At 37.6% G+C, this 24493-nt stretch overlaps 1 protein-coding gene across 4 annotated transcripts in view; it reads left to right on the plus strand.

The window, feature by feature from the left end:
* sha (shavenoid) overlaps window positions 1-24493 on the plus strand; it is an 80338-nt gene that overhangs the window by 49985 nt on the left and 5860 nt on the right. Inside the window, exons 2-10 of one of the 4 annotated variants that reach the window (XM_067361294.1) lie at window positions 95-165; window positions 3126-3255; window positions 4211-4381; window positions 21233-21346; window positions 21737-21870; window positions 22294-22444; window positions 22810-23141; window positions 23884-24105; window positions 24317-24419. In XM_067361294.1, the coding sequence (XP_067217395.1) occupies window positions 3141-3255; window positions 4211-4381; window positions 21233-21346; window positions 21737-21870; window positions 22294-22444; window positions 22810-23141; window positions 23884-24105; window positions 24317-24419 (1342 nt within the window). In that variant the 5' untranslated portion in view covers window positions 95-165; window positions 3126-3140. Of the gene's footprint in view, window positions 1-94; window positions 166-1234; window positions 3256-4210; window positions 4382-21232; window positions 21347-21736; window positions 21871-22293; window positions 22445-22809; window positions 23142-23883; window positions 24106-24316; window positions 24420-24493 lie in introns of those variants that run through there. The other 3 variants (XM_067361296.1, XM_067361292.1, XM_067361293.1) reach the window with 3 other exon arrangements.

The following is a 24493-nucleotide window of genomic DNA, read 5'->3' on the forward strand; positions in this document are numbered from 1 at the left end:
CAAAGCGAAAAAGTTGTTCTCGGCTGGCACGCCGAATTCATAGGTTAGATTATGTATGCATACCTGATTTGCAGTAGCAATGCATGATTTTCAGATAATATATGTCCTGTGCTCCATGTCTGACGGCCACACAAGCATTCTTCGGATGTTTTTTGCATCGAAAAGGTAAATGACCGATGATCTATTAAGATTTTTTTAGAGAAAGTTTCCTTAACGACGTGATATTGCGGCAGTTTTTATCCTTTTTTTTGTATAACGTATTGTATAAATAATTCATACCGTCTATGAAATAATAAGTAAACAATACGCTATGGAACGCTAAATCGATTAAGAAAATACGATTCAAACGGTGATCGTCAATCATTTCTCATTATATTGCATACTTTACGGCAGCGCTCGGAATTAGTTGCACATTTCGGGCCGATTCCCGAGACGACGCCTCCTGTTCTCCCACTACCGCTCGGCCGCTGGCGGTCGAGCCGCCGATAGCTCTGGCGCAGGAGCGTTTTATATAAGAAATAGGCTGGGTTGTTGAGGCACCTCTCAGAAAATAGTAATATTTTCTTTGCTACATAAATAATGTTTATTTTCATTAATAATTAAATATATATATATTATGTATTAATAAAAATAAACATTATTTATGTAGTGAAGAAAATGTTACAATTTCCCGAAAGATGCCTAAACAATCCAGCCTATTTCTAATATAAAACGCTCCTGAGCCAGAGCTATCGGCGGCTCGGCCGCCAGCGGCCGAGCGGTAGTGGGGAACAGGAGGCGTTGTCTCGGAAATCGGCCCGAAATGTGCAACTAATTCCGAGCGCTGCTTTACGGTATCGACCATAATTTTAATATGTATAATTAAATTTTTATAAATTTGTATAATTAAATTTAAAATGTATAATGTAAAATAAGATACGAGTATCGCATAATTTTCTGTGCATAATTTTCGGACACACACACAAGAATCAATATTGATACATTCGCAACTAATTAAGAAACTAATTAAGAATTGCTCTGACATTTAGAGTCATCCGAAAAAGAGATTTATAGTGCAACTTTTTGATCAGTCGAGTTTATTGACCATTGAAATTCGTCGGATTCTTCTCTCTAAATATGTATTTCTCGTTCACGTTCAATGATTTTGCCGCAAGAAACTGATAGCTCGTTTGCGTCACGATCATCGAATTTCCGAGAAACGCTAATAATTTATCTGAATATACGCGTTTGCCGTGCTCTTCAGGAATTTTTATTGGCATATATCTTATTTTAATATCCGACCAATTTTTATGCGCAATTTATTGTTTAAATGCCCGCGTAAAAAATAATTTTTTAACCATGTAGTATTGCTTTCTCTCAACTTTTGCTATTTTTTTTTTTTTTTTTTTTTTTTTTTTAAGAGGATACTAAAGCGTCGACGTGATTACAACATTAATGTAGGAGAAGGGAGTTTAATCAAAATGCAATCAAACGTAATTTAGCTGCAAGTACGATGTGAAGAGATGCGTCTCAAAGTGATCTTGTCATAAATACGTTATTAACACAATTTCGCATAGAGAGCTTGCACTGTTATTACCGCAGTACTTGTTAGCATTATCCCGCCTACGCGCGATAATCATGCGTTAAGATTCAGACTTTGCGCGACTGGTCGATCAATTAATATAATCGCAAGAGCGCAATTTCCAACACCTGCCGTGTTCCTTAGGAATTCCTTAGGAATGCTAGAAAATGATTGCACGCACTACGGGCAGATAACTAGCTATTTACAACGTTTAATTAAATTCCTTAATAATAAACGCCTTTACAAATGATTATAAAGCAAACCACATAAGCTTCGAATTTGTTATAAGCTTGATTGAATTTTAATAAGCGATATAATCAATATTTTTATAAACACTTGATAAATAATAAAATCTATACTTTATTATATCTTTTTAGCACTGATTTGCATAAAAAATTTATATTAAACGTGAAAAACTTTCCATGTTCTATATAAAAAATGTTTATCATTATTTTTTATTAAGAATTTAAAATTTATATTAATTATGCTTTTGATTAATAACGAGAATTGCGCCGTTGCGTTTTTTATGATAAAAATAAAATATACGCATTCATCTTTTTCTCGCGATGATCCCTGCGGCAGGATCTCCGAAATTACACTATGAGATTAATGAAATTATTCAGACAAAACTAATTATTCACTAACGATTCATTACTTATAAAAGAAACCAGACGGTTTTGTGTTCACTATAATTAATTCCGATAATTAATTTGCAATTAGTATAATTTGATAGAAATTAACATAACTTGATGCTCGAATGTCAATCGACAACATAAATTGGCACAACTTCCGTTGATTTTAATTATTGGCGTAACTAAACGGCGATGAGTTCTAAAGAAGAGAAGATTTTATACTTCATAAATTTTCTGTAAATCACGTCAATATTGGTGTCGATTATAAAACGTAAAAATGCGAAAAAGCATCGAAGAATCGATTACGCGTGTCAAGGTCCCGGGGCTAATTTTATTTAACCGCAATCGTAACGTTTGCCATCCGATCATATACCAGCACATTTAGGATTATTACTTTAATGATTTTAATGACTAAATCAGTATCCATATCCTTTCAATTTTCGCGCAGTACTCCTACGCGTCGTGCCTGCACGTCGCTTAAGATACATGAGCGATCCCAAAGCAAACATGTAAGACGTTTAATATATTGCTATCGCGCATCGAGAATTATTTTAACAGAAGATACAAGTTCTCGTGAGATATTACGCACGGCTTCGTGTACTTCTAAATTCATACATCGCCTTATAATAATGTGCGCGCGTTTCTTATAAACGACGCGCATGCTAACATTCCTCTGACAAGCGTACGTAGGCGCCAGTGTTTAGCGAAGATCAAGCGTTCAGCCTTAAATGGATGCTATCTGCCGGAAGTCTTCTGCATAATCTTGCGGAATTAAGCGGCCATTAATCCTCGAGATTTTCAATGACTTATCAGCTATGTGATAGCGCCGAGCGAATGCACTTGTTTGTCGCTGTTAATGAAATGCATGAAACTGCCGCTCTCTCGGACACCTCGCTCAATTATTTATGATCTACGTCCATTTGTCTTTGCAGAATGCTGTGGGGAAGATGCGTTTTCTAGCTCTCGTTCTCGCGAGCTGCTTTTATCTCCTGCAAGTCGTCGTCCACTGTCAGGAATTGTCCGTCATCCGGCACTCCGATGGAGACATTTTCACCATCGAAGGTAAATATTCTTTTATCGACGCAATTATTGACTTCAACTTATATTAATTCGCAAAAAGAAAAACAATCATCTCACAAATTGCGACAATCCGAGATTTAGAAGAAGTGCGCTGAAATGTTACGAAGCAATTTTCTCTCAAAACGGAATTTCCGTTTTGTAGGTCTTTTTCAGTCATCGCTTCAATATCTATTTGCGATTTCTCGCAATATCGTGACAATGATGACATTATGTTTCAGTAATCTGATTCGACTTTCGAGATGCGCGCTCGTAAAGCGCGATTCGTGCCGGTGATATGGCGCAAATCGTCCTGCGTGATTTTCCGGTACACGGAAGTACAATAATGCGTGATTCAAGAATACTGAATGTATTTCAGGTAACGATTTTGCGCGAATCGTGACACAACCGCTGTGTAAAATAAAAAAATATCTTTGTAACGGATTAACCGTGAAATTACGATGTAACGGTTTGACAGCTGTCCGACCTGTCCTTGCTCGGCTGGATTATACGACGCGTTTTGATCGGAACACGCGAATTTTAACAGCGGACTATATGTCATCTTTTCGAGATCTTACATTATCTGAGATGGTGCAAAGCACGTCATGCAAACACGAACGAGTTATTGATTTTTGAGGAATTTATTAATTAATACAACTTAAATGCACGCGACAGAAATAACTTGTTAACTTAAAAGCAGAAAAATGAAAATTACAGTTGGATAAAATTAAAAGATACATAAAAAAGTGGAACCAATGAATAATAATAAATTACAGATTGATGATAGTTTTACATACTGAAATATGCTATTGTAAGGTATATTAATAGATTTGAAAAAATTATAAATAGTGACTTGGAGATAATTATTTCAATTGAAATATTTCGGAATTTGTTTTAAATCTAAAGAATACAATCTGACGCGAAGAATGGATTAATAAAAATGTTTAAAAATTTCTCGCAGGTTCTTGTACAGAAGCCTGTACGGTGCTTAGCAGCGGCACCGCCAGTCCTTACTCCCGCAGTTCCTCGAGTTCGAGCTTGCTTGTGCCGAACAGTTCCTGCACGTGCCAGTGCAACTTTGACTCGCCGATTTTTCGAGAGGATCTTCACATATGCGTCAATGATATCCACGGTAAAATTGCGATAAGTCCTATATAATTCTCTCATTATGAATTGTGAAATAATTTACTGTACGAAGCAGCGCGATGTTATAACAAGTCACCGTTGCGAGCATTAATGATTTCCGACTGCGCCTTCCATTGCTTCCTTTTGCCATCTGGTCTAAATCAAGCAGTAAAGGCGTTCGCACGGTAGACGCGGATTTATGCGGTTAATTCTGCTGTATTTAGGACTGCTCGTCACTGGAAATCACCGCGGTATTCATCACCGCGATTAATCTCGAATAAGCTACCTGATGCTACCTCATGTAATCGCAATTACTTATGGCTTACAGGCCTTTTTTTCCTCAAAAATCAGATGTTATATTCCTGTTTTACCGTTGTGAGACGGAACAGAAGCGACCAAGTGTCGCTTACGCTTGCACTTCATACCGCAATGGAATAATCATGATATCAATCGACAGTTGCAATTCAGCGCGCAACGAAATATGGAACAGATTGCAATACGAAGTATATAGTATGAGTTTTGTTGCTTTTCCACCACGAGTAATCAAATGGTTATCACGAATATTATCATACGGTCCGGGATTCCGCGACGCTGATCCTTCAATCTTTTCTCACTGTAGAATATATAATTATCTCATGTCGTAAAAAAACACGGGATGTATGATTACAGTCTCGGTTCCCGATAGTGCCCTCTTTTCTCCGCGATATTAATAATAATAATATTGCAATATTATTTATTACACTGTTATTAATTTTCACGCAACCAGACCAGTAATCGAAATATCGTCCGTGTTAGGTGGTCGCCGCACGGTATCGGCGCACCAGGTGTAGCCTCCCCGGAAGTATGTCTCTCCCCACAAAGTTCTCACGAGCATACCTCTTCGGGTACCGTTTTTAAGCTGCCGGCTGCGATTGGCCGCTGCAGGGAGAGGTGAGGCCACGCAAAAATGGCGCGTTCTGCTTCGGCCAATGCAATTTCGGGCGGTTTTAATATTTATCCCTATGCGTGGCGAACATCACGCGATTAAACCGCTGCGGCTGAACGAAATTTGAATAATTTCCCTTCCTCTATATTTTGCCCACTTCTCTGCTCGACCCGCAATTGGCCGATCGATTTTTCCCCGTTTAAGGATCACACGGACAATTTTTCGGAATTGGCGTCTAAGTGAATACCTCACTTATAAGGATAACCGCCTTTTATGTCGTTAAAGATTGCGCGAGGGAACGTAATTACACGATGAGGGGCGAAGAGGTTGAGGCGCAAGGGATGAGGCCGGTACGGCGTGTGTGCACAGCGGGGTACCATCGCGTGCACCGCCAGGGTTGCTGACGGGAAATTGCCGGATGCCTGGTGAAATCCATGATAATTTACAACCTACTTTTCGGTGACTGGAAATAAATTTTTTGCCGAAATAAATTTCACGAGACCGCTGATTTATTTTGGTAATGAGATCGACAACGCGGTGAGATCGTTTCTCCGAGTTTGAATGAATAATAATTCAGAAAATTGCATGTCCATTTGGTGGCCGCCAGCTGTCGAACGTACTTGGTCTTAAAAATTCTAATTGATATATATATGTATGTATATATATATATATATATATATTGTCTCGCTGCTGTTGCAATAATAAACTATGTACAGATCTCTATAGCTCGCAGTGTGTGATAATTGATGAGAGACAAAAATGTTCAGACACTTGCTGATACATTTGAGATGTTCTTCAAGTACTCGAATTGCATTTACATGTTTCGGTGCGTAGTCATTTATATCCCCGGACGCTCTCTGCGCGCGAACTAGGCCGGATAAACTGGATAAATCGGGCTAGATAGAAATCGTTATCGAAAGGTCAAATAATGTGTTTCTTACGACCGTGAGATTACCATCGCACTACAAATCGCGACACGCACGCTGAATAAATGTGAAGTGCCACCGTGCGTTTTCATAAGTCACCCTTGACACACCGACACACTTTTCTCCACGCCGAATAATAGATTCCCATCCAAAGGGTTACGATTAACATCTGTGAAGTATACAAGACTCGAGATATCCGGAAATGCAAATGTCGCGCGCAGACACATTGAGAATCTTTCGTACCGCATTGTGAAGTTTGTCCGATTGCATTATTTAACACTGTTCCCTTTTCACGAACGCAAACGCTTAAAAATGCGAAGAATGCAGAGAAGAAATTTCGCGCCGTGTACCGCCTCATCTGGCGGTCGAGCGGATTTCTCGGTACGCGAGCATACCGTTTTCAATTGAACCGCGTCATCGGAAATGATTGCCCCAGCTGTTCGAGGGAACCGTCTGCCCGGTGCGTTTCTAAATCGGCTGCTATGCGCGCGGCGCGGCATTAAGCAGTGCGCGCGCGATGCCGTACGCTAGCGACTTGTTTCACCGCGGGTCGCTTTTCTGCTCGGACAATCCGTATTGCACGCCTCCGACAACGGATTGGGGCAGCTCGGGAAAATTCGCATTGAACATAAAGTTGTGTTTAACATGGACTTTGCTTTTAGTTATTGGCTTATTTTGTGCTCGCGCTAAATCCTTTTATTATAATCGGAGACCGTGACGTCCGCGATGATTTTAACTTTTAGTTAATAGTACAGAAATGATGAATTAAGTTGTATTCTGATTTATATGCAAAACAGTTTATATTCTATACGTCTAATACGGCTATTTCTAACATCTGACAACTCTATTTTATCAAATTTTTTTTTTTTTTTTTTTTTATTTTTATTTAGTAACTACTTTTTATCAAATGAAAGAGTAGCGGTTAATCGACCGCTAGCACTGCTATCATTTATTAATTTTAATGAAGACTACATACTACACAAAATGTATTAATCAGAATTACCCGACTTTTAAAGGCGTGAAAATATCTTAAGATTATTTATTAGAACAGTAGCACACACACATATCACACTTGCCGCTTTCAATGAGCCTTCCTTTGAACGAATAGAGATCCGTACGTCGTCGATTTTGATTTACGACCTGGGCTGGCATTTAAGTTATAGATCTCACTTCCCATCTGTCCCGATGTTATTTCTTCCATTAACATAATTTTGCTTTCGATATTAATTATTTCACTCCCACCAGATTGATTTAAAGCGCGATAACATTACGCTACTTGTTATAATAATCATTTATCATTCTTGTATATATATATATATTTCGTCGCACCTGACTGCTTTGGAAGCGCATGGGAACCATTTCGGATTATAAATAATAAATTTCTTGTTACGGTTATTTATCGCCGGCAATCTATTATCGTTCATTATTGCCACACCGGCGGCTCTCTTGGGCGCGCTAAACATTCCAAATTATGTATCGAGCGTTCTCCTCGTCTCACACACACCAGGCTTCAACCACGCGTCGATTTTATCTTACGCTCCTCCTGTAACTTATATCGCACATCATAAACGACTGCATGAAATATGTATAACGGCGACGGCAAGAGAGCATATCAAAATTAATGTTGCCAAACTCTCGCCACGCCGGCGATAATCAGTCATCCGGAGCAACGAAACGGCCGATTTCTCCTTTAAGCCGTAACGTATCGATTACGGGACGATTTATAAGCGCCACGACAAGCGCGGCTCGGCCGAACCGTCCCGAAAATAAAAGAAACAATAATAAAAAGTATATCACCGATATGATACATATCCGAGAATTATAGGAGCAAAATTTTTATTTTTTCCTTCTTCCGTTTTAAACTCTGTGTTTAAACGGAAATTAAATTAAAAGTGGCTCATTATTTTGAGATAAAAAGAAAACATCACGACCTGTTATTTCGCTATCTCGGTAGAAATTTGTGCAGTTTGATTGAACACTCGGCCAATTACTATCTAATATTACTGATTTTTCTTTATATACAAAAATACTGCATCGCAACTAGGCAAAATTAGTTAAAGCAATTTCATTATACAATAAAATACAATATTATATAATAATATTGTATAATAAAATTGCTTTAACTAATTTTGCCTAGTTGCGATGTAGTATTTTATGCAATATTATTATATAATATTACAATATATTTTATTGTATAATAAAATTGCTTTAACTAATGTTGCCAAAAATATATTTCAACAAAATATATCATTGATATTAAAAGGTTTTTGATCAGTTTTTAAAATAAAAAGTTAATAAGTTTAATAATAAATTAAGTTTAAGTTTAATAAGTTTGTAAAATAATCAAGTGTAAAATTAATAAAAATGTGTGAACGCGTGCAAAAATATAGGGCAAAGAAAAAAAAACTTACAGAATTAAAACAGCTTAGAATACGTAACTCACATAATTCTGTCATAAAAATTTCAACAGAGGTTAAAAGTAACAATTGTCAATTATCTATTTATTGCCCTTTTACTGCTAAGTAACTGAGTTCAGATTTTGTACATTTTTTCTATGTAGTAACTGCGCGAAAAGCGTTACATCTTAATTGGGATCCTAACAGTTTTGCTGTTCAATTTTTAGGAAGAAGCCAATATTATATAACTGCCCAATAAACAATCGAAAACTGCGTTAAATTTCTACCAGGGTATTATTAATATTAATTTGTTTGCCGCGCAATTAAAGCAGCACCTAATTTTTTGCTCAGAGACTGACAAATTTATGAACTGTTGAAGATTAAAAACATTTCGTAGAAGCAAGGGAGCTCTCGCGAAAGGACGAACGTTCCCTGCACTTTTCGCGTCACAGCAATATAATTTCTCTGGCGTGCGCGGGATGTCAAAACAAGTCTGCCGTTGAAGAATTTAACAATCTAACGCATCGCTCTCGATGTCAAATTATTTCAAAAAAAGCTCTATAAAAAATATCTTATGAAAGATGTTCTATTAAAATGCTAATTATCAGATATTTCTCGTTAACAAATTGCGAAAAAATTTACGAAACCGAAATTAAGCAGTTTATAGTCACGTTTACGTTCGTCTTCATGATCTTATGACCCCAAATTACAGTAATTAAATATGTTAAATCTGTTAAGTTACAACGTTTACAATTATCGCAGGTCGTAAAGAGGCTGTAAAGACCTCTCATTATGTCATCTCGTTATATCGTTGCACCGTTCAAAAATTGACAAGTGGCGTAAATCGAGACTACAGAACTGGCGGCACCCCGATAGAGACGGCCGCTACCTATTAATCACGCACCGAGTTACAGTTGTATTACCGGCTGTCTCGGAGCGTTTCAAATTGCAAATTAGCCTAATTCGTCAGAACAGTCGGTACCCTTTGATTATCCCGATTTAAGTGTAGGAATCCCAATTTCGGTTTCTCAACCGCGCATTATGCCAACAAATTTGAATTCTTGCAATCCATTTAATAATTATTTAATAATCGATATTTTCGCGGATTATACTATCTGATTGCAAAATACATTTTTAAAGATTTGATAATTATTTCTTCTTTTACACATTTATTGTACTATGTCTTTATTTTTAATTTTAGAATATTTTGCTTGCAAAATTTTCGTACATGTAAAATTTATTAAAACTTGAATTTTTAAATTACGCGCGATTACATTTGATTAAAATTAAAAGTTTGGTAAGACAATAAAAAATAATTTCTTAAATTATTTTTATAAATTTGAAAACTTTATATCGTAAAATTGATGACAACAGTTTCTCTATTCTATCTTGATATGTATCCATCTTAATATATTAATTATCGTAGTTAAGATTTTACACGGACAAACGTGCCGCGACCGATGACGAATTCGCGATGATTTATCCGCGTCATTAATACGACAAATCACCCGTGTCCCGGTATCTGTGAAACGTCATGTTTTTATGCAAACGGCGGAATTACGGTAATCAAGTATGAAACCGTCTCTCAGAATCCGCTGCTGCCGCAAGAAAACCCGTGCGACCTCGGCGGTAACCTTGCACCAGCGCTGGTCATCAATCTTTAATTTCCGCACTTACAACGCCGTGCGTGCGAGTTAGATTAGATATTTGTAGCTACGTAGACGAAGAGAGAGAGTGGTCGGTGTGTGAGTGAATCCCAAGACCCTGACCCAAGCAAGAAACGGATTCTCGCTTATAATAATATACCTGGAGACATCAACGAAAAGAAATTTACATGTTGGCTCGGGCTTCTCATAGATTAAACTCTGAACATCAAGTAATGTCGCGCTTGAATATGGCGCTTAACAGGTTTTTGCTTTCACTAATGTTTCTAATATTATCGTATTCTGACTCGAAAAATAATATTCGATTTTCATTTTTTTCACGGAAGGAAATCGTTAAAAAGAAAAGTGAAAAAATTTTTTTTACCATTTAAACATATAAATTTGTCGCCAATCTAAAAGAAATTTGATGATGTTAAAATAATATACATGTATTTTGCATTATTTCTAAATCCATTATCTGAATGATATTAAAATAAAACAAACTGCACAATGGATTTTAAAATAATGTAAAATATTTGTATATATAATACATAGCATCTAAAATTCTCTAATAACATATTCTAACTGCTTGACAGTTTAATTCGTTTTCAATAGAACAAGCAAGCCCGTATATGTGTAGAAAATACTTATACGTGAATAGTGGTGTCTATCACAGTCTTTGCCTCTTGAATCCAATCGAATGAAATTGAAAATACGTATCGCACATCGCAATCGCTGATGTTTCTAATATTACTTCATTATTGTTCACGAATCAAAAATGATACTTTAATTTCCATTCCTTTCATAAAGGAAAGATATTAAAACTAATAAAAAAAAAAAAATTTAAGTATTTAGATTTAACACTATACCTGAGAAGGAAAAGTTGACGTCAAAATAATATACACATGCAGCATACTCATTTAGAATCTCTAATCATATACTCTTGACAGTTTGATTTGTTTTCAATGGAACGAGCAAGCGTTATAATGCATATGTTAGGAAGAACCTGTACGTGAATAGTGGGGTCTATCGCAGTCTTCACTTTCTGAATCAATGAAATTGAAAATAGGTATTGCGCGCTGCAAGCAGGAAGCAGACTGTTGGTTATCCGTTCGGAGAATTGCGCCCTGTGAATAATAATAGAACGCAAGACCAGTGATTTCTGCGTTCGACGAAAGCCGCGCTGCATTTATTAAAGCAAACCTATCTTGTTCGATCGTTTATTACGATGTTCATGGGCGTTCCATTGCGATTGTGTGTCTACTATTAGCATTTATTTTCTTCTAGACTAGCAATTATCTCGTTTCTTCCCCGAGAAATTGTTTCTAATGCAAACTGCGAGCGTAAATAAGCTTTCACAATTGCTATTAAATTCTCGCTTCATTATATTTTTTCGTATTAACGTAGTTCTGCTCAGATTTTCATTAGTGAACTGAAAAAAGTCTGGCACAACGTATCGCGTTGTACTCACAGCACCTGCTTTTTCAGTACGATAATTGCCCCGCGAGAGCATGAGTTTCTCTCATTTACCACCTTCAGAATATCATGCTTCACTCTACTATACTGCATAAACAGATTTTTTGCACATTGAGAAGTTGAGGACCAGATAGTCATTTATTATTGAAATAAGCGGAGTCATGAAAGTCTAGTCGTGTAACTCTACATGCACCTAAACACGCATTTAAGAGTTCTCTAATATCTGACTACAAATATACAGGTACGAAAGCCGGGCGGCTAAGAAGAAAGAAGAAACTGCCAAACTAATGATCGTGTGAACGATCGATCTCGAATTTTATCTGCTCGGCGATGATCGTTTCGGCTTTCGGCCTCGCCACGCGCGTTTCTTGTTCCCGCCCGCTTTCGTGCATCCGCGGCACAGATCGAACGCAACACGCAAAATGCATCTCGTGGTCCTAATTTATTCCTATATCGTGCTTCTCAACAGTTCTTTCAATTCGCAGAGAAGTCATACGCGAGAGAGATCTCCGAACCGGTCGCTGCTGCGTCGTGAGCCGAGATCGCGCTCAAGGTGAAAGGTCCCGCCGCAGGTTCGCCTACTTCAGGATCTCCCCCTAATTGCGGATAACACACGCCGGCGCGTTACGTTTTGCAAAATGCCGCGATCATTTGCATCGCGGACCGATCGCCGGCGGGCTGAAAATCGCACTCGGACGCAGTCCGAGTTCACGTGCACGGAAAAAGCGCCTTAGCATCACGCGTTTCCTTATTACGGGATTTTCTTCTCGCGTCTCGACTTCGCAGATAATTATAATTTCGTCGACGATGCGAGAGAATTGCGGAGGGTGAGCGCCGGCCTTACCGCGCGAACGGTTTCCGACGTTTCCTGATCTTCCTTTACGATAAATTCGCGGAAAATATTATATTTCTTTTCCTTTCTTTGCGCGAGATATTTTATAATACCCATTCGACAAACCTTGTGCTAAATTGCACACTGCAAAAATATATCTCGAGTTTGCTCGCGGCCCGTTCCACCTCGCTGTTCATACGTTTCGCGAATTTGTCACGGCCATGCGTAGAAACGCATGAAGCGTTCATATCTTCAGGGGATATAAAACCCATGAGAGGATTTGCATAATAATTATTATATATATATTATGATTTATATAATATATAAATTAAATAATATATTATGATTTATATGATATAGAAATATTTTTTGAATAATTTTTTATTTTTTTCTACAAGCTATAAGTTAACTATCTTAATCCTGAAATAGAATGATATTACATTCTAATTAAGCTTTTTTAATTAATATCTTATTTGTCAATGAAACCCAGAGCTTAAAGAAACATTAATAAATTAATATTATAATTTCCTGCTTGGACGAAAATGGATATAAATTTATTTCTTAATAAAACTTTAAAAATATTAACATTTTTATAGAAATTAATTTCATCGAAATAGAAATTTCGTTTTTGTCCACAATATTTTTCTTCTCATGGATTATTTTCATTGAAAATAATATTTATGACAATTGCGTTTTTGAAACGCAACTACTCAAGTGTTGAGTATATTTCCTCTTATTACCGGAATATACGTCGTGAATGACTCAATACTGCCTTCGTGCATCTTGGAGTTCATTCTGGAGGGTCATGCAAAGATTCTACCTCATGCCTCGTGCACCTTAGAATGTTCTTGCTCGCTCAGAAACCGCTCCAGTAATGATGCAATCGTGCGGCATTACGTGTTTCTGTGTTATACATGCGAAACTTAATTCTTAGCAATCTGCAAGCGTTATTTGTGCGTTTCGTCTAGCACCTGATGAGGTCTTCGCTATCATCTCGCGCGCATTCGACTCTCCGCAAGTAAAACAATATTGCATACCTACAATATTGCCACACGCAACATATTATTTCTGAATGATTATAAATCGTATTGCGATGTAATATTTAACTGTAATATCGAATTAGACAAATATCAGGAAAGTAAGAAATCTTTGAAAAAAATATTAGCAATTACTCACATAAATTAATACTAATGTGGCATCAATGATTGTACAAAAATGTCAAAATGAGCTATTGGCCGACATTAGCCTAGAAATTGACCAACTTCAAAGATTAAGGCTAATGTATTAGTGAGCCACAGATCGAAAACGTATGTAACGACACCATTCTAACGATTAATTGTAAGACTGAATTAATCACCATGTTTACTGCGAAGTCGCATATTCTCATTTTTTTATTTCGCATCTTCAAATTAATGATAAGCAAGGAGCAAGATCGCAAATTTAAATTCCAACAGTTTAATTAGACGTAAATTTCTGTGTTGCAACGTCCGTGTTGTGTAAGAAAAAAAAATTTGACAAGAAGCACAGGCGCGCGCAATATATAATCGAGATAAAAGAAATCGAGTGCGCGCGCCACTCGGTCGTCCGGTACCGCTCATAAATTATCATACCACTATTCTGGAGGTAGGGACCGTCTCGGCAGATGGTCAATATAACACGCTGGACCATAATCATTGATGGCCACACGATGACGACGACTGTTCTCCGATCGAGGCGAGGTGAGCGCATTTGCGCTCGATAAATATTAATCGCGCAGGTCTGTCACCGGCGTTATAATTAGCGCCGATAATAATGGGAATTGATGCGACAACGAATATCAGCCGGCGGAGACAGATTTCCGGTATCTGATGCGCGCCGTGACACGGGCCTTAAATCATCGTGATGCTAATGCGAGATGAAAATCGCGACACAGGGTCGCATTGACTTTCGAAGATGGATCGCGCAACGGCACGCAGCGCAGTGTCGTAAACAGATTAGATTTTTTTCATCGCGCACATAAGCGCGGAATTGATTTTAAAAAGATATCGCCACTGATCTTTATATCTGATGATACGATTTATCGCTTGTGTTATATGTAACATTAATTAATCTCTTGAATAATGAATTTTTAGTCGATATCAAAAATTAAATAATTATGCAAATAATTGCATGAACGATTCATGGGGGTCTTTTATGGAAAATTAGACGTGTACAAATTATTTGAGTAACGCAAATGAAATATACGGGCATAGAAATGGGCACAATGAGAAGTAATCACGGGATACAGAAGAGAATAAAAACATAAATTTCAACTTTCATGCGACCTAATGTGTGCTGTAGTTTTCGTTCTCAAGCTGCTGATGTACGAACTAATGTGCGAACAAATGCCGCAATAAAGCTTCCTTGTAAAGTGCCTAAAAATACTTCGCATTACAATTAGCTCTGATTCTACCAAAATAAATAGGAATAACTTCTAGACAATTCAGAGCAATCGATATATTTTTATTCGCTCTGATTTATTGTAAAAAAAATTATAATAATTTTGGTTTATTATAATATTTTTTTTAAACAAATATTCAATGTTCAAATTAAAATTTGTTTTCTCGTTTCTTTAATAACTAATTTGAGTAATGATAGGATGGATAGATTTGACATAATTGATTAATATACGAAACTGACACTTTGATAAAGATTTGTGCGCTTTACGCAGTAACATAAATTGCGTGCGGCGAATATTCATGGGAACACGAGAAATTATCGCTTTACCCAGCAACTCGATGTCACTTATCATGCATTAAAATCCATTTTTGTTTTTCTTGCCAGAGCGAGGTGTGCCGCAGATTTTGCGACCGGTAACGCAAGTCACATTTTTCGCGCTGCTCGGAAAAAAGTGGCGAAAATTGATGGAGGGTCGTCGGGGAAAATCGAGGTCCGTAGAAAGGTGCACCCCTCGGCGAACCTTTCCCAAGCTGTTGACATGACTAATGTCCATGTACACCTGAATGCGACGATCACAAAGATACCTTAACGCCATAATCCGTGAGGCGAGGCACTATTAACACACTTGGCTATCGCGCCGCGGTTTAGTCGCGTCAGCGACGACTGTTATATAACATTGTCGCGGTATTGTCTTGAGTGACAAATAAGTCTTGACGATAAAAAAGTGGCCATCCACCGAGAAAATTGAAGCTGTTGCATTTTATCAAATTAATTAAACGCAGTAAGAGAGATATAAATATTTCCAGACTTTTTTGTTCTAAAAAAATTTCTGTGAACGAAGTTAATTTTTTACCTGCGAAATACGTCCAGACCGTATTTCGCAAAATCTATGTCGTACCGCCCTTTGAGAATTTCTCGCGAGGTACCTCGATATTACAGAATCGATAAAGATGGAAGATCCACGTTGGCCTTCTCGGGGCCAAGCGGTCGTGTCAGGCGTGCGGCTTCTCGTACGGCTTTTACCAAGGCCACACGTGCCTGTTTTGCAACCAATAAATAACTGATTCGCGGGGATAACTCGTACCACCAATGACAGCAGAACGAGAAAGCAAGCGTGGCATTTGCATCGGCACGACGCGGCGCTGATAGAAGAAGTACCGCAAGAAACAATGAGCAACTACGCCGATTTCTCCCCGGGAGAAAGGCAGACGATTTCGTGGCATACGATCCGGCTTCTGCTTCACATTGGTCACACGTGTACACACGTGTCTGCGAAAAGAAATTTCTAAACGACGTTTCTATTTTTTATAGATAGTTTTGTTTAATTTTATGTCGCAAAAATACGGACCTAACATTTGTTTTGTCCGTTGAATTTATAGGTTTTTATTTTTTAACAAAATACTATCGAATTTTTTATACGCAAAATTATCTGCATTACTGTATTATTTGTTGCATACTTAATCATAGTTTTTTCACATAATTTTCACATTATTTATTCAACAAAATTGCGAGGATTTTTACCCAGAAAATCATTTCAAGCTTTCTCAAGCAATACTTCAATATTAATTTCACGTCTAATCCAACGAACGAAACCGCAATCTTCTCGCGTGTCAATCTTGGCAACAGGTGTCAAGGCCATTCGCGTGATACGGCGCGGTAGCCGGAAGCTGCGCCTTCAGCTGGCGCCCGCCGTTGCAACGGACGTTGAATGATAATGATTTGCCGCAGTTACGTAGTTAGGATTCTTTCGTGACGCGCAACGCTTCAGAAATCGAGATACGATGTTCGCAGATTGAAAACGTAATGCTGAATCTCTGCCTATCTCGTCTATCCGCGCGGATTGGCGATACTTTGGCGCGAAAATTACCACGGAAACTGTCTCTACCTTTCATCAAAGCATCATTAAATCGAACGTGGAAGAGAATTTGCGTCTAGCAGGCGAAATTACACGATCACGATGCCGGAGTTGAAGATACGCACCATCGTAACACCGATGTTAAAGTTTTATCAGATTATTAAGGGCTTTAAGGGCTTTTGTTCGGTTCGTTTACGTTTCTTCGCCGCGTTCCTGTCATCGGTATAATCGATGACCTTGCGCACGCACATCTAATGTATCTCGTTTAAATTCGCAATCATCATCGCAGCAGGAAGCGCGGCAGTATCTTGCTGGATGTTAAGCAAGTGCTTGTTAAACTAATTTGCTGATTATTGCAGAATTATTGCCACATGTCACCGAAGAGTGATGAAAGTTGCTCTATGGATGACACACAGTTTCTTATACATACATTAGATACTTCCTACGATTTAAAGACTACGATTACAGCAGACGTAAAACAATTTGTATCATATAAGATACAAATTGTTTTACGTCTGCTGTAATCGTAGTCCTCACTTTTCGAATAATAGAATTCGAAATAGCAGCTCTGAAAAATATACACCTAGTGTGCATTAAGAGCGTAAAATTTGATATCAATTACGTACAATGCTAATAACGCTGATACTTGAGACATCATTTTATAAATACTTATTACATTATAGAAATTAAATTACAAACTACTTCATATAAAAAAGAGAGAGAGAGAAAGAGAATCGTGCGCAAAAGCGGTAGTCCACAAATTCACGTCATCACGATTGATTAATTCGCCTTTAAGGCGCATATATCGCGGCCCACAATCAATTATTTAAATACCGGTAGAGAAACATTGCAAAAATACGAGGAACACACCATAACCGGTGTGCGCAGGAGTGCATGCCTAACTGCTTTAAGCGGTCAGCCTTATCGAGCCTCGACGCGGCCATAAGTCAGCGATAGCTTTCGAGCGAGATGACACTATCTATCACTTGGCCCGTAGAGAACCGGACGCCGCTTCTAGTTTCGCGGATTCGTCGTCATCTTACCGTCAGAGGAGGGTTAGAGTTCAAGCGCGGCTGGGACTGTCGTTGCCTCGATTGACTCTTACGCGCCGAGAGGTGAGCTCGACGATCGTTAATCAGTCGGTCGTTATCCAACGCTGGATCACGTGCTAGTCCCCGATTCCGTAGCCGGTATGCCAGCGGGAGTAAGTAGCCGCGATGCTCATACATAAGTCGAGGATCGAGCGAGGATAAGCCGCGACGGTGTTAATTAGACTTAACCGGCGATAAACGTAAATCAGGTGCAGACATTGTTTCCCAGCGAGTTTGGCCGACGGAGCGAAAGGTCGACGAGAGATCGATAGTATTATTTTTCACGGATTGATCGATGTAACATTTTTCGAGAAAGTTAAGAATTGTCGTGAAAGTCGCCAAAGAGATAAATTCGCAATTTACCGACCCAAGAAGCGATATATATATTTTTAAATAGATTGTCGACTCTTTTTTGTATATGCAATTTCTTTCAGAAATTTTCTTCGAAATGATATTAAACCAAGCAAAATCGTAAAAATTTATAAATAGATAAGCTGTCATAAATTGCTCACACTTCCTCGTATATGCAAATTTCTTTAAAATTTAATTTGTGAATAATGTTAATTCAAAAGGCACCGAAACAATTTATAAATATGCATGGATGCCTTCATATGCTACCGTCAACATTTTTATGTATCAATTTTTTTATTAATTTGGAGTTCGATATTTGGACAGAAATATCAGTGGCGCACCCATGGGGGGGGGGGGTTTGGAAATTAAACCCCCCTCCTCAAAATTTAATTAATATACCTTATTTTTTTATTAACTTAACAGCAGAAAGGAAAAAATTTGTAGTTAAATAAAATGCGTTCAAACATTTGTATTTTTTGTCTGTTATTAAGTATAGTCACAATTTTAATAATTAAAAATTCACGCCAATATCCTTGCACACAAATAATTATGATAGCTTCTCCAGCTATACTGCTGTTCGAACGTATATAATATCTACTTTAAGATATTCATATTGTGAAAGGATTTAAATAAGTTACTTAAGAAACATCTAGCAGCCATATATATATATATAGACAAATTTTCTGATTATTTAAGCATTCCAGTTAATCTGATTATTTAAGAAAAACCAAGAAAACTTGATATCAATTTATAATTATGCTACTATCAAAATAAATTGTATTTTTTATTAAACGATGTAACATTTTTATATTTTTTAGAGTGCAATATAAAATTATCCTGACTTTTGGTCATACTGTTTCATTTTGTGTGTGTGAATTTTAACCCCCCCCCCCACCCCGAAAAAATATCCCGAGTGCGCCACTGATTCAGATATCGGCAGCTATTGAATTGTAAATTATATAAAACTACGGAAAGAACGTAAAGAATTTCAGAAATATACTTTCAGAGATAAATAAATAACAAGATGTCGATTCTCTGTTGATTTCGGTTTAGATATTTAAAATTAAATAAGAAAAATTACGAAAATTTTTACAAAGTTTCCAGATTTATGAATAAATAAAAGCGCAGAGATTTTGAACACTCTGTATGTGTGCATCACACTTCTATAAATCGCAGAAACGATATCTGATAACATATATTTTATGGAATTAAGTTATCTTCGAGCAAAGTGTTGAGAAAGTTTAGATGGCACAGTACTTATACCTTCATAAAATAAGCACACGTTATCGCCACGTCGACTGTAATCGTGCAGCGGGAAAGCGATATTGTTGCGATATTGAGTTTCGAGCACAAGTACGCAGGATTTTTGCGAACTTAAATCTTGATACATAATTTAAACGATCAGCAGCCGTTACAGGCTTTAATACAGAGAATGTAAATTTACAATGTATGCGCGACGTCCAAACGGACGCCCTCAACGATCAAACAGGTTTTGCGCACCGTGACCACGCTGTAATTAAATCCAACCCTACCGGACTCGCCAATTTATTACGCTCTTTATTCAATAATGTACAGTGCAAATTAGAAATTGCAAATATACACCCTGCGTTAAACATTACGCGCCGCGCAAAATTGAAGGGTGTTGAATTTTATGCTTGTATGCCTGGGAGCATCGAAGGTTAATTCAAAGAAGGCGTTTGCATAATCAAATACACAGTTAACCCAATTTGAACTCAAGCCCTTAAGACTGAGATTAAAAATTAATATTCATTGGCTAATGTTTCGTTTCTATGAAGTCGGGCTTCATTCTAAATCTTCAAAGAAACAACTTGCAGATGTTGTTCTTTTAATGTGAATAAGTGTTGCATAAAAATTTACACATAGATAATAATGTTTTACTCCGGCTAAATTTTCTGTATATTTTTATATTTTTAAATCATATTTGTAATCAAAGATATTTGTATATCTTCTAAAACATAATTTATTTGATTCAGTAATGAATTCAATTACTTATTGAAACTATCGTAAAATATTAAGCCGCCGCATGCAACAGACTGTCGGCTTTAACGAGTATGTAATTATAATGACTAAATAGTTATAATTACAATTCCTGACAATAATAATCATCACTTTATAATATCTTCTGTTAAATAAGTTTAACTTTTTTTTTTAAATACGAATAACAATGGGAAATTCTCTGACATGAGATATTGCGAAAGAACAAATACTTTTTTTCAACTGGAAGATAATATATTGTATTGCATTCAAGACGTACACATTTCGTGCAACTGTCTTTTCAGAAATTTGATAATAAGCTCAACGTATGATTATAGTGCACTATAATCATACGTTGAGCTCATTATCAAATTTCTGAAAAGACAGTTGCACGAAATGTGTACGTCTTGATGCAATTTCTCAGAGACATCTTGTTATGCTGTCTCGTTCCCGATTTTTCTCTAAAAAAAAATGGTCCGTTTTGTGGAACTCTTTTCGCAATGTTCGTGCAAGCTTGCCGCGTTTCCCCGAGGTTCGCGAGATTTTTGGCTTCGCAATTTATTCAAATGAGCAAAACAGCAACGCGGCTCCCGACCGGGAGCGATATTTTGCCCCAAATTACAAGCTGTCGTGCGCCAAAATTGTTGGGTAAAATGAACATATGATTGCACGCAAGAAAGTAGTCACCATCGTCAGAGACACTTAATTCTGTACTTTTTTGAAACATACTTATTTGAGAAGTTTGCGGTTTCCGTCGTCTTTTATTCGCAAATAGATTTTTTCTCCACGGTTGCATTTATAATTAATTAAAATTTGATTTTTACTGTTTTATAAGAAATGATATCCAAATATAAAATATCAAGAAATAAATTTTTTTAATATAAATGACCAACACATTTAGAACAGTGTCATGTTATTTATAAAACACTTTTTTAATCATATGTTTTTAGAGTGCAATGTTGCGGGGTTTGTCAGCAACAACGGCTACGTGGAGAGAGTGCCTTATGTCTTCCTACCACAACGAGGACAGATAATATATCCGCATGCGGAAATCCGCTTTGAAGGTAAATTTCAACGATCCAGCAAAAATAAAACACACAAATAAAAATTGACACGTCTTAGCGTATAAAAATTGATACGCTGAGATAATCTTGACGAAGACACATAGTTTTGTTGCGCAAAAATAAATTAACAATTTTTTATGTAATAGGAAATGTGCGAAACAATAATATTTGCTGGCGTATAAAATGTTTGGCATAGAGAAAATAGCAATTTGATCGTAACTGCATTTTTTGAAGATGAGAAGCGTAACACGAAAATTTAATACAACTTCAATAAAAATTCTTCCGACGCCTATGCGTTTCTCCGAGAAAATCCCCGTCAACGCTTATTTCGCTCATTATTTCTCACCGCATAAGTGCTTAACACGAACACAAATTATTTTTCGAAACTAGGTGTGACCACTCCTGTATGCGGAATCGCCGGTGCTCAGCAATTGGGCAGGGCGGGATGGTCCGAACTGAGGAATCTCTCTGACACCGAGCCGCCTTTCAGACTGTTCCGAGACGAGGGCAGAACCTTCTTACAGGTCGGTGGAAAGAAAAAAAGAAGCAACTCATTACACGGGTGTAAGGTCGCAATTAGTCGCGCGAATAAAAGCGCGGCTTGAAATCAGACAGAAAAGATATCATATTTACGTGCCGCCGGCTTCAAAAATGGTGGGTTCTTTCATATCATTTATGTTCGAATAACAGAAAACAGGCTGCGAAGCTAAACGGTGCTGCCGGCGATCTTCAATTACCGTAATTAGCTCGCAGCGCTCCACGAACGAAGAGAATTCACTCCAACGTTCATTTTAATTTACTAGTTATTGTTTATTACTTTTTTTCTACATCGACACGCAAATATCTCATAACAGATATAGAGGCGAATAATGAAGTTGATTCGCATAGTCTGCCTAATTGATTGTACGCGTAATTAATCAATCATTATGCATGATTAATCATCGCAGTGGATTGGCGAAACTGGACTGAGAGACGCTGCGGAAGGACGAGTCGTGACAGCCAAACTAGTCTGCAGAGATGCCTCGCCCAAGTCGACGTCTCCCGGGGTTTTCACACCCTGCGTGGCATTCAGAGTTGCCGGTTCACCCTCCAAAAATAGTACGTCAAAAATGATATAAGAAAAAAATTATATATCACTCATTGAATATTTCAAAACTATTATAATACTATTTCAATACAAACATAATGTTTGATAAATTTTTTGTTCACTACAATATTTGCAAAAAAATTTTTAAATTACGTTTTTTAGAATATATATGATAAACTAAAACTCAGTCAAATCAATTGAAGTTTACTAAAATTAATTAGAATATTCATTTAACTTTGTATATGGTTTCTAGATACATGCTGTAATAATCTACGCATTGACAAAGACATTCGAAGGAATAGATTTTAAACTATTGAAGAATTGTATGCGTAATAAGTGATTCGCTAAACACATTCATATTTCTTCTTCATACCAGATGTACGAGAAGTGATGTTCGCATCGACGTCTCAGGTGTCACAAGGTTTATCGGCTACGGAGTACATCGCCATTGGCCTTTCTTCCGTCATCTTGGCCCTTATATATATAGCCAGCGTATCGTTATATTTGCATAGCAGAAGAGCTAAAAGAAAATCCATCGAGGAAGCGAACATCACTCTCGACGGTGGTCGAGACGGCAGCGGATTAGTGAAAAATAATCCATTATTGACCGCTACGAGACACTTCGAGAGTGACACTAATAGCGGACTTACCGAGAGTGATTTGGGCGACGATCTCGCTCCGAGCGATAACGAGCAAGGCTTCGAAAACGTAAGTACAGTATGTTTTCAATTTTTTGAGAAATTAACTCTCAGGCGATGTGTTTTTGAAATCTAAATGTACAACGTTATTTTATTGAAATAAGTAATTGTAGAAGTTATTTAATGGATTAGTATTTTAATAAAATCTTTTAAAAATTAAAAAAATTAATTATACACGAGATCTCAATTCTTCTTTCATCGCGTACCTAATTAGACAAGATTTATGTATTCTGAAAACGTTACTTAAATGCAAAGCATCACGCAATTTATTCGGTTATCTCTTCGCGATATCTCGAATACAGAGACCATTCATCTCCTGGGACCACCGCACGCGTTTAATAATGCATCCAATTAACGCATTAGTTTTGCGCTCCGTTAGTCCGTACCATTCCAAGTAGGTAGGTGTATCCCACTTTTATACCGCACCGGTCGTTGAAATACCACGCACCACAATTTCAGTGCGTTCTGCGAACCGCTTCCAGTCTGCACGTAGCACAATTTCTTTCTTCGCTGAAACAAGTAGAAGTATCGCCGTTACGTTGCAGTGCTAGTCTTTAAATGATTTGTTTCGTGCCAAAAAAAAAAATGTAGTGACAATGTCGTTGAATAAAAACGTCAATTGTTCGTGTAAAATTAAAAAAAGAACAGTGCACAGGTGAGGTTCAATTTTTTTTTTTACAAATTGTGGAATTATCTCTGATATTTGCATGGCAAATTTTTCAATCAATAATATTCGCGCATTTTTTTCTCAGCAGATAACGTCTGCGATCGTTCATCCGCATTGCGTGTATCTGGAGCAATCGGAAGGGCTTTTCTCGGCAGGTTCTATTCTGGGCGAGAGATTGCCGGAAGAGGATGTACGCGTCGTGGAGACGGCTGACAACGCGCATCAGCAGGATGTACCGGTTCTTCCAGGTGCTCAACGGAGGAAATTGTACTTCAATCCCGCGTACTTCGATCGACAGCTATTGCTGGTAAGTTGCTTAACGGGCCGAGGTGAGGGGGAGGGGGAGAGAGTTGTTTACTTCCTATTCGCGCGAGTCATTCGCGCGAGTTTAACGTTTTCAAAGTCTGGAATGTTTTAATGGCGTAACTCGCAACGCGCGGAGTCTATTCGATTTGTCTACATCCTCATTCACTCGACCAACGACAAGATAATTTGAAAACAGCCCGGCGTTTTTTTAGGCTCCACCGCCGGCTGCCATCGAGTTCCTGCTCAAAATCCGAGAAGTCATCTCCATCGCCAAGCACAAAATGGCAGCGAAAAGATTTGTTCCTATCCTTACAGGTGAGAGAGCCAAATTTGTTTTTAAACGATTAAGGAAGATTGTAAGGTTTTAAGGAAAATGAATGATAATAAAT

Source organism: Linepithema humile, chromosome 1 (genome assembly GCF_040581485.1).
Source record: "Linepithema humile isolate Giens D197 chromosome 1, Lhum_UNIL_v1.0, whole genome shotgun sequence".
NCBI lineage: Eukaryota > Metazoa > Arthropoda > Insecta > Hymenoptera > Formicidae > Linepithema > Linepithema humile.